Source organism: Pagrus major, chromosome 2 (genome assembly GCF_040436345.1).
Source record: "Pagrus major chromosome 2, Pma_NU_1.0".
Lineage (NCBI taxonomy): Eukaryota > Metazoa > Chordata > Actinopteri > Spariformes > Sparidae > Pagrus > Pagrus major.
In genome coordinates, this window is record NC_133216.1 from 33,355,001 (window position 1) to 33,370,262 (window position 15,262).

The 15,262-nt window shown below is 38.2% G+C and overlaps 1 protein-coding gene across 1 annotated transcript; it reads right to left on the reverse strand.

The window, feature by feature from the left end:
- Positions 1–5,315: 5,315 nt before the first annotated feature.
- LOC141019069 (dehydrogenase/reductase SDR family member 13-like) lies at positions 5,316–14,794 on the reverse strand. The gene is made up of 5 exons (XM_073493861.1): positions 14,666–14,794; positions 12,441–12,559; positions 11,894–12,017; positions 9,360–9,686; positions 5,316–8,969 (listed from the first exon to the last, which is right to left on the reverse strand). Exons 1-5 carry the CDS (start codon positions 14,790–14,792, stop codon positions 8,710–8,712), a joined length of 957 nt encoding a protein of 318 aa, XP_073349962.1. The 5' UTR covers positions 14,793–14,794; the 3' UTR covers positions 5,316–8,709.
- Between the last annotated feature and the right edge of the window lie 468 nt (positions 14,795–15,262).

Below are 15,262 nucleotides of genomic sequence, written 5' to 3' on the forward strand. Positions count from 1 at the left end.
TGATAGCATCCCACGCCTCCAGCTCAGGAGTGGTGGATAAGACTCCTGGCTGCTGTTAAATGGGGATTGAAAACAGGTGAGCAAGGGAGGGAGAACGAACGGAAGTGATCGGGACACAAGAGCAGGCGGCAGAGACGCTGAGTTGCTGTCCTGTCGTGGACAGGAACAAAGGAGACGGCTACGCCAAGCAAAAGAAAACACGGAACGAGTCACCGGACGGGTCACCTCGGAGGATCCAAGCCGAGGTGGAGAAATTGGTTCAACGCCCACAAAACGATAAGTAAAGGAAAGTGAACCAAACGAAATAGTTGAGTGTGTGAGAGCTGCTGTTGGTGTGTGACCACTGAGAGCGCTGTCTTTATTTGTCTGTACATAGCGGCGGCGAGAGGAGGGACGTCTGGCGGAGCACCAGGGCCGGCACAGAGAGACTGACGGGCACAGGAGTCTCTGCGTCCCCCCTTCCCCCCCAAGACCTGAGCACCTCCAATCCCCACCTTTCTTGTTGAACTGAACACTGCCCTTGAATATTGGACTAGAGTACCCTCATTTTATGCATCATTTTAAGTGTTTTATTACATTTTAATTGGTGTTTTATTACATTTTTAATTGGCATTTTAATAGTTTTAACAATTTAAACTTGCTCGGTGCATCTTTAACAGTGGAGTAACTTTGCTATTATTATTATTATTATTATTATTATTATTATTATTATTATTATTATTATTAAGAATCTCACACTACTGTGTGACATAGGCTTGCCAAATTAAAATGTGTTAGGTGACTTCAAGGATATCTTCCCACATTTTCAATCATGTCGAGAGCACAAATAAAAAAACAGAATAGGTGTGAATAAACAGACTAGGTGAATAAAAATGATAAGAAACTGCAGCAAACGAACATGACAAAACACAAATAAAACTGAGGTGCATAAAAGATAAATGGCAGACAACCATACAGGACAGCACGTAGTTAAAAACGGTTGCATTCAAATGCTGAGTAGTTTGAAATCAGAGTATTAAACTGACCCTATAGTTTCAAAACTTCAATTTTTGGGTTTTGGGGTGCATGCACGGGATGAAACCCATGGGGTACGAGTGGCTCCAGGAACGCTGTGCCTAAAACTGCGCTTTAGTCAAGGTACACAAGACCAATCCATACAGAAATGAGAAGATAAACCTGAAAATGTCCAAGTCTATATATACAAAGGACTTTAGAAATCTGATGCGTTTGTTGGTCATAAGAAGCGAGAACAAACAAATCAACCATGCCCCGAAGGCCACAGACAAAGAGAACAAAGAGTACGGAGATGCACAAGACAGGAATGAACAGTTAAATGATATTCAGCAAAACATAGAGAAAGTACTTTCGATGCTGGTATCAGTTGGACTTAAAGTAAAATCTGTTGAAAATAAAATGGAATCTATTGCCTCTGACGTCTATTGCCAAGGTGTGCATATTGATTCACAAGAAAAGAGAATCAATTATTTGGAAAAACAGCTTGAACAATTGGAGGATGACTTGGACTCCCAAGAGAACAGAATGAGAAGAAACAACATCCGAATTCTCAGTTTACCAGAGGAAGAAGAGGGCGACAATTTAATGGCCTATATTGTCAATCAGATATCGGTGGAATTAGGACTGGAAATAACCTCTGTGGATTTGGAATGGTGCCACAGGATTGGCGTCAAGCAAAAGAAAGCCAAATACCCACGCGTGATAATCTTGAAGTTATGGAACTACCAGACCAAAATCAACATATTAAAGGCACAAAGCGACAAAGAGATCAGGAAATGAGATCAGGTGATTCACTTTGTTCAAGAGCTGTCCGCTAAATTGAGGAGAAGACGCAAGGATTATCTTCCAATCAGACAAGAACTGGATAAACGTGGGATTAAGTCCCAGCTACGCTATCCGGCAACGCTATGGGTATGGAGGGGGAGACAAAAGTTGCAATTTACAAATGCAGAAGAAGCACAAGGTATGCTGAAAATAAGTCTCCCAAGCAAGGACCCCAACTCTCGTGCGTAATGGACAGCGCCATGGACAGCGCGCAGAACGCATGGAGCGGAGAGTAGATGAGTATCTAAACTGAGCCGAACCGGTAAGTGTAGTGCAACGAACACATAGCTTAAAGACAATGAGATGCCAATTTTACTGGATTCAATAACTATTTTTCCATCCTTTGAGCTCTCCCCTCTTTTTCTTCATCCCATACAAGATATTGTCCTACTACTATTATTATTCTGGACAGGGTGGAAAGCACATCCACATTAGATGGATAAAATATTTCGTATTACCATCAATGTTATAATTGACATAAGTGTATATTTTTGTGGGACCTCATGCCTTTCAATACTAATCTTTGAATTAAAGCTGCAAGCAGCGATGAACGGGCCCTCGCAGTCCACGCGCGTCGGGGCATGCTGCTGTCGAGGCTTGTTCATGCAACAACTTCCGTAGAGGAAACAAAACTGAAGGCAGTGAAGCTGCTGTTTCGTCATTTAGCAATAAAAGCGCCACCTATTGGTCGAATTGCACGAAATTTTGTAGAAATGCTAATCGTGCCATGGAACACAATTGCCAAAAGTTTTGTGTTAATCGGACTGTATTTCATCAAGATACACAAGAATGTCTGTTTGACCACAATGTGCAGGAAATTGTTGTTTTATATTTTGGGCGTTCTGTGGACTAGCACATTTCTTTTAATAACTTTTTGTCAGGAGGGTCCACAGATGCTGCGTGCAAAGTTTGGTGTAAATCGGAGAAATTGCCTGGGAGGAGTTCGAAAAAGTAGGTTTGCGACATTTCACGAATTTGCGAATGGAAATTCAGTGCGAACGTGGGCGTGGCCCACATCACACAATTCAGCTGAATTCAGGGAAGAGGTAGATATAAGGTTTAACAATGTGTGACAAATTATGTGGGAGTTATTAGCCAAGAACTGCTTTATGTTGATAATAGCGCCACCTGCTGGTCATTTTTGGTGTGTGAGTTACAGGGGCCAGTCTATACCACCCCTATGAATTTCATGTCCATAAGTGTTATGGTGTGGGCACAGTGCCAAATATAAAATGAAACTGCCACCAGAGCGCCGCCTAGTGTCAGATCGGTAACACCTTCGTCAGCTGTCCTCAGAAGGGCAGTGGCAAGAATTATACCAAGTTTTGTGTTAATCCGACCCACCAATATGGAGATATAAAATACTTCAATTTAAAGAGCGCCACCTAGTGGTCATCCACCAAAATTTTGCACAGAGCCTTATGGGCTCATGGGGAAGTAGTATCCTGAGTTTCATGTCATTTGGACACACCAATGTGGAGATATGCATCACTTCCTGTTTGGAACGAAATCTGCAGGAAGTTGTTATGTAATAACTTGAGTATTATTTGGAATTCCAAAATTCTTTTAATAACTTTTTGTCAGAAGGGTCCACAGATGCTGTGTGCAAAGTGTCATGCAAATTGGTGAAATTGCCTGGGAGGAGTTCGAAAAAGTAGGTTTTCGACATTTTGCGAATTTGCGGAAAAAAAACTGTAGGCGGAAATGGGCGTGGCCTATATCAGAAGAGTCAGCATAATTCACTGAATGCATGGATATAAGGTTTTTGAATGTGCAACAAAGTATATGGGAGTTATTAGCCAAAACGCACTGTCCTTGATTATAGCGCCACCTAGTGGTAAAAATTCACAACAACAACAGATTAGAAAATTTTTCGCCAGGTCTGATCTATATTCCAAGTTTGGTGAGTTTTGGGGTATGTTCAGGCAGTGAAAAATGATATCATTTTGGCAGAAAAATAATCACTGCAAAAACAATAGGGACCTCGCAGGTTCCCTGCTCGGGCCCTAATAAATTCAGTCTGTTAGTGGGTATGTGTATATGTGTGAGTTGTGGATGGAGCAGGCCCTCATTATTCAGCCAATAATCCATTATCTGGTTTTTAATAAATTCCAGTGAGTGTTCATCTCGGAGTAAAGATGTATTAAATCTCCACCTAGTGGGCCGAAGTCTTGGTAATTGGCCGAAACGTAGTGCCAGCCCCACCGACACATGATCTGATATTAAGATGTTACCTATAGACGTTTGTTCGGTAATAGAGATAAGCGATTTGGAGATAAGAAAATAATCTATCCTGGAGTAGGACGTATGTGGGTGGGAGTAAAAGGTATATTCCCTGTCTAATGGGTGGAAAAATCCATACATCTACTAACCCTAGCTCTGCTTCCATTGTATCAATGGCTTTCCGAGCCCCTGAAGGTCGCGTTATACCCCATTTATAAGTTTTTATCAACTTTAGGGTCCCTAACTTTATTAAAGTCCCCACCTAATATTACATACGAGTTTCCAAACTGTCTAATTGTATTGCTAACGTCTATAAAGAAACCAGGTAGGTCCGCTGTTGGAGCATATATATTCATAAAAGTGCACCTAATACCAAAAAGTTCAGTATCTATAGCTATCCATCTCCCCTCTTTATCTGACTGTTGTTTGAATATTTTAATATTGAGATTTTTACGTATTAAAATGACAACCCCCCTCTGACTAGAAGACCCAGCACTATAGAAAACTTTCCCTACCCAGTCCCTTTTGAAATACTGAGTCCTTATTTTCCAAATGGGTCTCCTGCAAAAAAAAAACAGATCAGGGTTTTTCTGTTTTAAATACAATAGGATCGTTTTCCTTTTAATGGCTGAGTTTGCACCCTTAACATTTAATGATGTCAATCTTACCAGTTCTGTCCTCCAGAGGGAAAAAATAAATAACTAAATAAATAAATAAATGAATAGCAGAAAGAAAAAAACCCAACAATGCCTCTCTATTATTAATGGAATAAGTAAATCAACAAATTGGATCTGGAGAAGTGGTTTGGGAAAATAATGCCCAATGTATTGGGCTCTAAAATTCATGAAATCGTGATATCAGATCATTCACCAGTGTCTTGTCATATTGTGCCATTCGAAAATAAAAAGAGCAATCGAATATGGAGAATGAATAGAGCTCACTTAGTAGATGTAGAGTTTATAAGATACGTTAATGACAAAATAGATAACTTTATTATTACAAATGTGGAGGTTGAACAAGAGGATACACCAACTCCTGAAATACTATGGGATGCTTTTAAGGCTTATATAAGAGGAATGATAATTTCATTCTCAGCAAAGAAAAAGAATGAATTAGATTTACAAATTAAAGAAAGCGAAATAGCAGCTTTAGAAAGGTCTCATAAAAAAGCTTTACAAGAACTGGAAGGTAAACTGTCCAAACTCAAACAAGATCAAGAATTTTTACTTTTACAGAGGGTAAATAACTACAGATTCAATTCAAAGAAAGCATTTTATTTAATGGCAAATAAACCTGGTAAGCATTTAGCAGCTCTTACAAAATGAATACATGCGAAACCAAGTATAATTTTTAAAGACAAGGATTCAAATGCATTAATCAGGAAAAATAAACTTATTAATGACACATTTAAATCATTCTATGGAAATATATATAAATCAGAAAAAAACAAGCTACTAGACCCAAGTTCTTTCCTGGATACAGTAGAACTAAAACAACTTTCCCATGGAAAAAAAACGTCCAATTAAAATCAGAAATATGTGAGGGAGAAATAGTACAAAAACATTTGCCCTCAAAAAGGCCCCTGGTATGGATGGATTCCCAGTTGAATTTTATTCAACAATTTGGAGCAAACTAGCTCCCCTATTCATTCAAATGACAAGATATATGTCAAATAACCTAGTCCTTCCTGGATCTATGTATCAAACCATAATCTCTGTTATATTAAAACCAGGCAAGTCTGGAGAATCCCCCTCAGACTTTAGACTTTGAGAGTTTGATTAATTGTGATAATAAAATATTGACTAAACTTATAAGTAATAGATTAGCAAAGGTTTTACCAGATCTGATACATAGGAATCAACCTGGGTTTATTAAAAACAGGCACCTACAAACAAATACAAGAACATGTTTTAGCATAATACGACTTGCAAAAAAGCACAATATAGATTTATCAGTGATGGCAGTAGATGCCAAAAAAGCATTTGATCAACTTGAGTGGCCTTTTTTATTTAAAGTTTTCAGAAAATGTAATCTTCCAGCTGAGATCATAGATTTTATAAAATTATTATATAAATATCCCACAGCTAGGATTTATACTAATAATTTACTATCTGGAGAAATTACATTAGAGAGAGGCACTAGACAGAGTTGCCCATTTTCCCCACTCCTTTTTGCTTTAGCAACGGAACCATTCACAGAGAAAATCAGACAGGGTCCAGAAGTTACAGGTGTCAGTATAGGTACAACAATATAAACTTAATTTGTTTGCAGATGATCTTTTGATATACCTAACTAACTTTGAAAACTCCATACCTTCCTTGTTTAAAATTATTTCTGAATATTCATTGGTCTCAGGTTATAAAATCAATATGGACAAAACAGAAATAATGGCAGTAGGGAAACATAAAAACATAACACAGGAATCACAACAATCTTTTAAGTGGACAACCAGTATCAAATATTTAGGATGCGTAATAAGTCACAATAAGCAACAGATATATAAGGAGTAAATGGATGAACCTTCCAATAAATTTTACGGGAAGAATCAATTTATTTAAAATGACATGGCTTCCAAAATTTTTATTCCTATTTTCAACAGTACCAATGACTCCCCCTAAAATATTTTTTAATAAAGCATATTCTATTATTACAGACTTTATATGGGGGAAGAAAAATCATAGAATTAAAAGGAAAGCTCTACATCTTCCAAAGTTAGAAGTGGGATTTAACCTCCCGGATTTCTAACTATATTATCTTACTTCTCAAGCATTTTACTTACACCATATAGTCAAAAACACAATAGAAGAGCAGTGGGTCCAAGTGGAAAATGCACAAGTTTATCCTCAAAACCTTTTGTCATATATATTTTCAAATGATAAAAACATTAGCTCTGTTAACTTTGTAGTAAGAACTTTAGCAACAACATGGAGAAAAATGAAAGGTATTTTGAATGAGTCAATATCAGCCCCCAAAAATACTTCTTTATGGAATAATCCTTGGATAGCTCTTCAAAACTCACCATTAAGCTGGTCTACATGGAGAGATAGCGATGTAGAAACTATGAATGATTTAATGCACGGAAAAAAACTCAGTTCATGAGCTGATCTGCAAAAGAAATTCGGTTTGTCTAATGGAGAATTTTTTAGGTATATGCAACTCAGAAGCTTATTTCTAACTTGGATTTACAGTCATTCGGACAGCAGAGTAATTTAGATGATGTTATATTTGATTCAGAAACAGGCGATCATTTAACAGGTAAAGTCTACAGACTTGCAGAAATTGTATTCTGTAGATAATTTGCTACACTCAAGAATACATTTTTCTGGAACCAAGATTTAAAACAAGAGATATTACTGTCAACGAGAATTTACGTTTAATTCAATATAAGATCATGTATAGAACCAACTGCACAAGGGATAAAGTGCATAAATACAATCCACATATATCAGGAAACTGTTTTAAATGTGGAAATTCAGATTTATTAATCCACACATTTTGGGACTGCAGCAAAATTCAGAAGATCTGGGTTAATATAGACAATTGGCTATCAGACATATTTAAGGTCAGATTTAACTTCAATCCATCAGTTTGCATATTCCAAGACATTTCGCAGGACACAGTGAGGTACCTTCTGAGATGGATTATTCTTTTATCATCAATCGTTTTAAAGAAACTGATCCTTAAACATTGGAAATCCACACACCCTCCCACATTACTACATTGGAAAAGAGAAATGTGTTATTATTTGAACATGGAAAAAACTATCACCATGGAAAAGAATAAATTAACCCAATTTGAAATCATATGGGTGGAAGTATTACAGGCACTGAATACTTAGACCTAATATTTTGGGGATGACATGATTTTTATTTATTTACTTTATTTGTTTACTTTTAAATTTTTTATTAATTAATCAATTTATTGGTCTTGAGATGTGGGTGTTCCATAAAGAAGAATGATATTTGGCACAAATGTATTCCTACCTGTATTGAAGGTTTAGATGATGACACTGATATTGAACCTGTTTGTTGGATGTGTGGAGCAATTGTAGTGTGTTTTTGTTTGGTTTTGTTCTATTTTATTTTCGGCTTGACCTTTATTGTTTTGTTTTGTTCTGTCATCAAGCCTGTGGTTGTTTGTCTTGTCTTGTATGTATTGAAAAATCTAAATAAAATCGTATAAAAAAAACCAAAAAAAAAACCTGACCCTATAGGTATAACTGTATCAAGTTTAAATGTACGTTGTAAAATGTTCCAAGTGTATGGAGCACTGAAGCTGAAAGCAGTTTTCCCAAATTTAGTGTTTACCCGGGGAACATTATATGATCACTAGAGCGTGTTGAATAGTGACTCTGTGAGCAGCTTAATAAAGAGCTGATATATGGTGGCATGTTGCCCTTCAAGGCTTTTAAAAAGAAACACAAACCAATGGCTGTGACGTCTTACTGTTAAAGGTGCCCATCCAACTTTTTCATATAGAATACAATGATGAGTGGAATAACATTCACCAGTAATGAATCTGAGGGCGGAGTGATTAAACCCAGTCTAGTGGAGTAAGAGTGGAGACAGAGGCCTGTCTATAGATAACATACTAATTTCTGATATAAACAATGACGACCCAATTTCAGGAATTTGATGGAAAGGTTTTTTATGCGAGACCACACAGTCTCTCACTGAGCTCCCACAGCTTCTTTGCTGCAGCGTCATCTTTGGCTTTATCATAGAGTTCTCTCACAGTGCAGTTGGAGAAGTAGCGTCCACTGAGAGGTTCGATGCCCTCCTGGAGAGCACAGTGCAGAGTGGTCTGGGCTCCCTGGACAGTGTTCTTGAAGAAATAAGCAGTCACGGGTTTCATGAGCAGTTGAAGTACTGAGCTGGTATTCCTCGCCAGTTCAGAGTTGATAGCTCCTGCAAAAACAGAAAATGAGTGATGTTTAGCTGCTACTGTAAAAATACCCAGTTATCATTAGGTTTTCTGCTCAACCCAGCTGTGATTTCCTGTCTTCCTCACTCAAAAAGGGTCTTTGGTCATGCTAACGGCCTTGAGTCAAGGGATCATCAAAGCCATTATGATTCATTGTCTGGGGACCATGAAGGTCTGGTCAAGATTCCATGGTGATCCTTTTTTATATTTGTTTAGGTATTTCAGTCTGGATTAAAGTGGTGGACTGAGCAACCTACATTACTGTCCTCAGATACTCAATACTTGTCCACAGCTTGTAGTGAACTCCCTCTGATACTCCATTCTAAGATATAGAACATATGCTTGACTGATTTGAATGGTGACAGACTACTGACCTGGATGGAGGCAGTAGCAGGTGACCTTAGTTCCCTGCAGTCTCTTGGCCAGCTCATGGGTGAAGAGGACATTGCACAGCTTGCTATCACAGTAGATCTGGAAAACCTCCGTGAACGAGGTCCCTAGTCCCAGAGCTTTTTGTGTGTTCAGGCAGTCAAAATCAATTTTTCCAAAATTATGTCCCACAGATGACAGGTTGACCACCCTGCTTGGTCCACACTCCTTCAGCCGGTCCAGCAACAGGTTGGTTAACAGGAAGTGACCGATGTGGTTGACGCCAAACATCATCCCCAGTCCGTCCTCGGTTCGACCCTGCATGTAAATACCTGTGACAGTCAAAACAAGCAAGGCTTTAAACCATATTACATCTGTGGGAGAGCATAATGATTCCTTGACCCAGACAAGCATAGATTTCTTATCCTCCAGTACACATAGAAACAAGACTTGGTTGAAGCCTGGTATATAGCTGGACCGTGCGTGGTCAATGTGCTCCCAAGGAGGTCACTGAGGACTGTTTCATTTATGCTCGATACGGTGTAACTTTCTGCAACGAAAGTCTTCAGAGACTACAACTTGTGTCTTTTTTCTGATGCTTTGGATCATTTCAATCAGTTGCACACATTAAGGTATGTGTGGTGCATTCTTGAATCTTGAATAATAGCAACATTGCTATAGGACGAGTTCAACGGGTCAAGAAACACAAGGGGTCAGAAGATCAGACAAGTCGTAAACAACCCAATAGTTTAGTCAGATTATCTGAACTACTTTTTATCAGAGTAAGGCGGAAAGTGATTACTCCCAAAGTCAAGAATAAACCCTCACTGCACAGGAGAACCGTGTGTACATAGCCAGTGTGGCCAGCCTGTAACAATGGCAGCACCCATCAGTATTTGTATAAGGCGAGTGAATGGAATATTTAGGTACGTTTTCTGCCCGGTTGAGCTTCTTTGAGCATGTTGTTGTGTTATCAGATCTCACTTTGTGATTAAATAATAATACCCAATATAAATGGCGGCTAAATAAAAGAAAAGAGCTGTAAATTAACAGATTTATACTTTTCAATTTGGCTTATAGTGAGGTAAAGTTACAGGCAGAGCATGGTATTATTCCTTGGGTCAATGTAGTTATTTTAAATCATTTTCGGAAATGAAATGGATATAAAAACAATTCTACAAACAGACAATATGCCAGAACTCAAATCAAATTTGATCAGCTGTGACTATTGATTGATGATAATGTGACTTGGCCAAAGAACAAACACTATTGCTATTGGATAAGTACACTAAAGGCTGGTGTATGTAACCAGACCAACACACAGGGAAATGACCTGGCTAATAAAGCAACTTCTTTTCCAACTTCAAATGACCAACAGCTTAGACTTTTATGAATATCAGTGACGTTGAAGGATTATAAACCTGTTAGTGCAGTAAAGCTCTCCAGTCAGTTTGAGAGACTAACTTAGTTCAAGCTGAGAAACTGCAGAGCTGTTAGTAAGGCCATGGTAACTAGATGATGTCTGACATGACTCAGCAGTAATAACATCTATACACTGGGTATACTGAATTTGTTACAAAGAAACACACTTAAAGGACACATTAAACCAATTTGATATACTGTAGGTTCAGGATCAGAGTCATAATAAATAACATATTTCAACTTTCTGAGGAATTTCTTTTGTAAGTCTGTTACCTGGAACAGTGTCATATGTACCTGCCTGCCTGACCTTCTGCCTGATTCTTTGCACTTTGAATTCCTGCCTGCTTGTTGTTGGATGTATTTCCTTGTTTTGGACTGCCTGTCTGATTTTGACACTTGCCTAATGGTAAGCCTTGGAAGTCATGAAAATAGATCAATGTACTGGATCAGCTCTGCATTTTGGTCCTAACCCTGTTATTTTGTGCTCAATCCAGACAGACTTCCTGTCCTCTTCACCCAAATAGGGGCTTTGGTCATGCTAGGGGCCCAGGTACTTATTTTGTGCATGTAAAAGTAATGAGAAATGTTAAAAGCTCAAAGAAAGTACAAAAACAAGTGTTGAGGTTGGTTATACACACCAATTCCAATGTATATATATTTAATGAATGCTTTGTTTCTTTCATATCTTTATGATAGTATCTGTTGAGTTTGTTTGTTCTTACATTGATTGATTTTGCCTGATCACTGAAATGGGAGGAGCTGTACACAGGTGCCGCAAATTATAAATAAAGGGACTGCAGCTTGGTCAGGGCAGCTGACGCATGCCAGTCATGAAACTCAAAACTGTGTGTCTGATTGTTCATTGTTCCTCCGTTATGTGAAATCATCGGTGTTTCAAGTCCTTTTATAATGGCAGTGTCAACAGTATCGAGTCATGAAACATTTACAACTGCTGCCCAAAACATACCATGTTAAATTATCCAGGTAAATCCTGTCTCTCTGCATTAAACGTGTGGTTTAAAGTTGTTGTTCAAATAAATGTTTAAATGAACAGTGAAGACAGACAATGTGGTTTGTCGTGCTGTGGTACAACTTAAGGGGCAATGAACAATCTCACCTGCATTGTTGATGAGGAGGTCCAGTCTAGGTTCAGATTTCAAGAAGCTGTCAGCAAAGATGCGAATGGACTTGAGACTCCCCAGATCCAAATGCATGAACACCACCTGATTACTGCCGCTCTCCTGTGGGACATATTGAGCAATTATTTCTACTGAATGATTGGTTAAATATAAAATAAATAAAAGGCTCTGTGAACATTTGGGAAACACTTGTTTGTTATTATTGTCATCACTGTGTAGCACCATGACTATCAAGGATATTTTCCAAAAAGCCAAAGTGTTTGGCAACAGTGTTTGACAGAGGAAGGTAACAAGGAGAGGGATATAGATATCAGCTACAGCTTATCCCAACAAACATATGCCAAGTATAAACTTTTTACACACAAAAACATCCTCACAGCATCATTATGAGCATCTGTAAGCTTCTGTGTGACATGTGGTTCCCAAAGGATCGTCAGTAAGGCAGTTAGGACAGAGAGCCTTTTTGGTAAATGGCAATAAATCGGTCATTCTTAATAGAAGAAGCAGAGCAGGATTTCTACTCACCCTCTTGACTTCCTCAAGAGCAGCCTCTCCTCTCTGCTTGCTGCGACAGGCCAGAATGACTCTTGCTCCTCTTTTAGCAAGATCAATGGCTGTAGTCTTACCAATGCCTGTGTTGCTGCCTTGAGATGACACAGGTGACACATGTTTTATTTGCATATCCAACAAATGTGGAATCTATGGCACTCAAAGGGCCCATACCTCCACCTAGCCTGCACAGCCCTCTAATTACGTTTTATGTATTATAATTATTAGTATTATTATTATTATTTTCTGCCCACTCCATATCAGATTCCTCATAATGGTCATGAAAAAAAACTGCATTACTCAGAGGGCACTATGTGTTCCTGTTACTGTTCTCACCTGCTTGCTTTTTTCTGTCTGCAGCTAAGGTAACACTTCATTTTATGGTAATTATCAAGGTACAAGGTAGATTTATTTGTCTTTTTTTTAAAACAAAGTTAAAAATGAAGGTTTAGTCCTTGAGTCTATCAAGCAACACATTTGAAATTTCAACATATTTGAAATTTCCTTGAAATTACTCTAAATTATCACAATGATAATGTCAAATTTTATTGCAAATTACCCCAATACTGTTTAATAATATTATGCTGCTATTTTACAACAAGAAGTTAATAAAAAAGCTGGATATTTTTTTAACACATTTCCAGGAAACTTCCAGTTGGTTCCTGCTTAATTTCTGCTGATCATGGCATTTTATTTTCCAGTAAGTTTCTGTGCAACTTTTGCAGGTCAGTAAATTGAAGAACATCTTTAACCACTTACATTCTCACCAATTCAGCAATCAACAAGCGTCTCTGTCTCTTTCTCTCTCTCTCTCTCTCTCTCTCTCTCACACACACACACACACACACACACACACACACACACACACACACACACACACACACACACACACACAGTTACTATACACAAGTACTTATAAAATAATATATAATACTAACTTTTGTTCCAGTTATGAATTTACTTATTAATGTATTGCTGTCTCAAAATATAAAAAGAGGGACATTTAACTTGAGTGCTATGAAGACCTGCCGCCTATCACCAGCTATTTATTAACTACTTATTGCAAAATAGCAGAATATTATTATTAAATCATGTTGGGGTAATTTTCAATAAATTATGAGGTAATAATTGTTGACATTTGGGGGCAATTTCAAAGAAAATCTAAATATGTTATCTGGTAATTACCACCTACTTACCATGAAATTTGTGAATTTGTAAAATGATGCGTTACCGTGGTCTAAGTAACATTACATAACAACAATGATGTTGGCTTGGCTCCAAAAGGGCACAGAGAGAACACAAACAGAGTCAGACGATGACACAAGAGAGCTTTGAAGAAACCTCAGGAAGAGCCACAGAGGAGGATCCCTCTCCCAGGACGGACATACATGTAGTAGATGTCGCATGTACAGAACAGAACAACAAAATCACAGCTTACAAGTTGCATTGACAGAATATCTGATACAAATTATAATCAATATAAAGTGTGTGGATCCAGGAGACGACTGAGCAGGCAGACGCATCGCCAAGTGGTGCCCGAGCCACATGACCTCCTCTCCACCGTGGTGACATAAGGAGATAGTTATATTATGAAATACTTTACAAACCATTTATTAAACAATTGTAAAGTTTACAAACAGTTTTAACTTTATAATTGCCATCCAAATAATGTTTATAGATAAACTGCACAGTATTTATGGAGTATTATAAATATCAGCTATTATCTTCTTTAATAAGAAGTTGCTTAAAAATGGTTGATAATGCATTTCATTGTTTGTTAAAAGTAACTATAAACTGAAGTTTAACTAACTTAAATGTACCATTTATTTTTGATGGTTATTATAAAGTGTTATCCAACTATAAAAAGGAAAGGAGCACAATTGCCTGAATTCCTTGAGAGTATGAGGATGTTCTTATGAACCTGACCTGATATCTTACTTGCACTTTATTATTCTACTTAAATTAGCTATTTTCTTCATCTCCTTCTTCCCTGCAGAGTTGCACTGACAGAGAAGCAGCACTGGTTCAGTCACCGTCTTATTGCAACTGAAGTTGATTTGGAAGTTATTTAATGTGCTGTATGAGCTGCTTCATAATGCAAACTTTGCTGATGTTATGAGGTGCACACATCCAGTGAATATGAATGACTTCCTGCCACCCTGATCACACACAGCAATCTACAAAACAGAAACTTTACTTACCGGTCACAATCACAGTTTTCCCATGCAGCTTTGCCTCGCTGGTGCACTGCTTTCCCTTCACCACAATGTGACGGAACATGTAGGCAACACCTACAACAACTCCCACGACTATCAGAAGGGTAGACATGGTTCAAGCCTCAGCTGCTCACACCGGAATGGCTGCACGGGGAAGTCAGAGCAAGTTTGTGTACTGAAACACACCCATTTCCTGCCTGGGCGTGACACTGTGTTCTCTGTTATCAGGTTACAGCACACTGGAATGACCTGACTAGTCATGCACTAGATGAGCTGGGCAGTAATGCTGTGTTAAATCAAAATAATGTCTCTCCCTCCCATCCAGTATCATCCAATATGAAGCGCCACCTGGTGAAAGAGCTGCTATTTTAGCTGCTCCTATGAGTTGAGTGCAGCTTCCTGCTGCTTCCTGAAAACAGGTAGACAAAGTAGCTGCTATACAGCCAGATCATTTTTTGGTGAATACCAACATTGACCTAAAAGGAGAAGAGGAGGAGTATTAGACTTACATTGATGACTTGAATAGAAACATAACTGAAGGTCAATGTTCTGTGTCTGCTGGATGTGTAAATAGAAAACTGT

Excerpts from the sequence above, each read along its gene's own strand:
- LOC141019069 (XM_073493861.1), bottom strand. The coding sequence starts at position 14,792 with ATGTCTACCCTTCTGATAGTCGTGGGAGTTGTTGTAGGTGTTGCCTAC. Across the intron at positions 12,560-14,665 it reads GAAAACTGTGATTGTGACCG|GCAGCAACACAGGCATTGGT; the intron begins GTAAGTAAAGTT and ends TGTCATCTCAAG. Across the intron at positions 12,018-12,440 it reads CTCTTGAGGAAGTCAAGAGG|GAGAGCGGCAGTAATCAGGT; the intron begins GTGAGTAGAAAT and ends TATGTCCCACAG.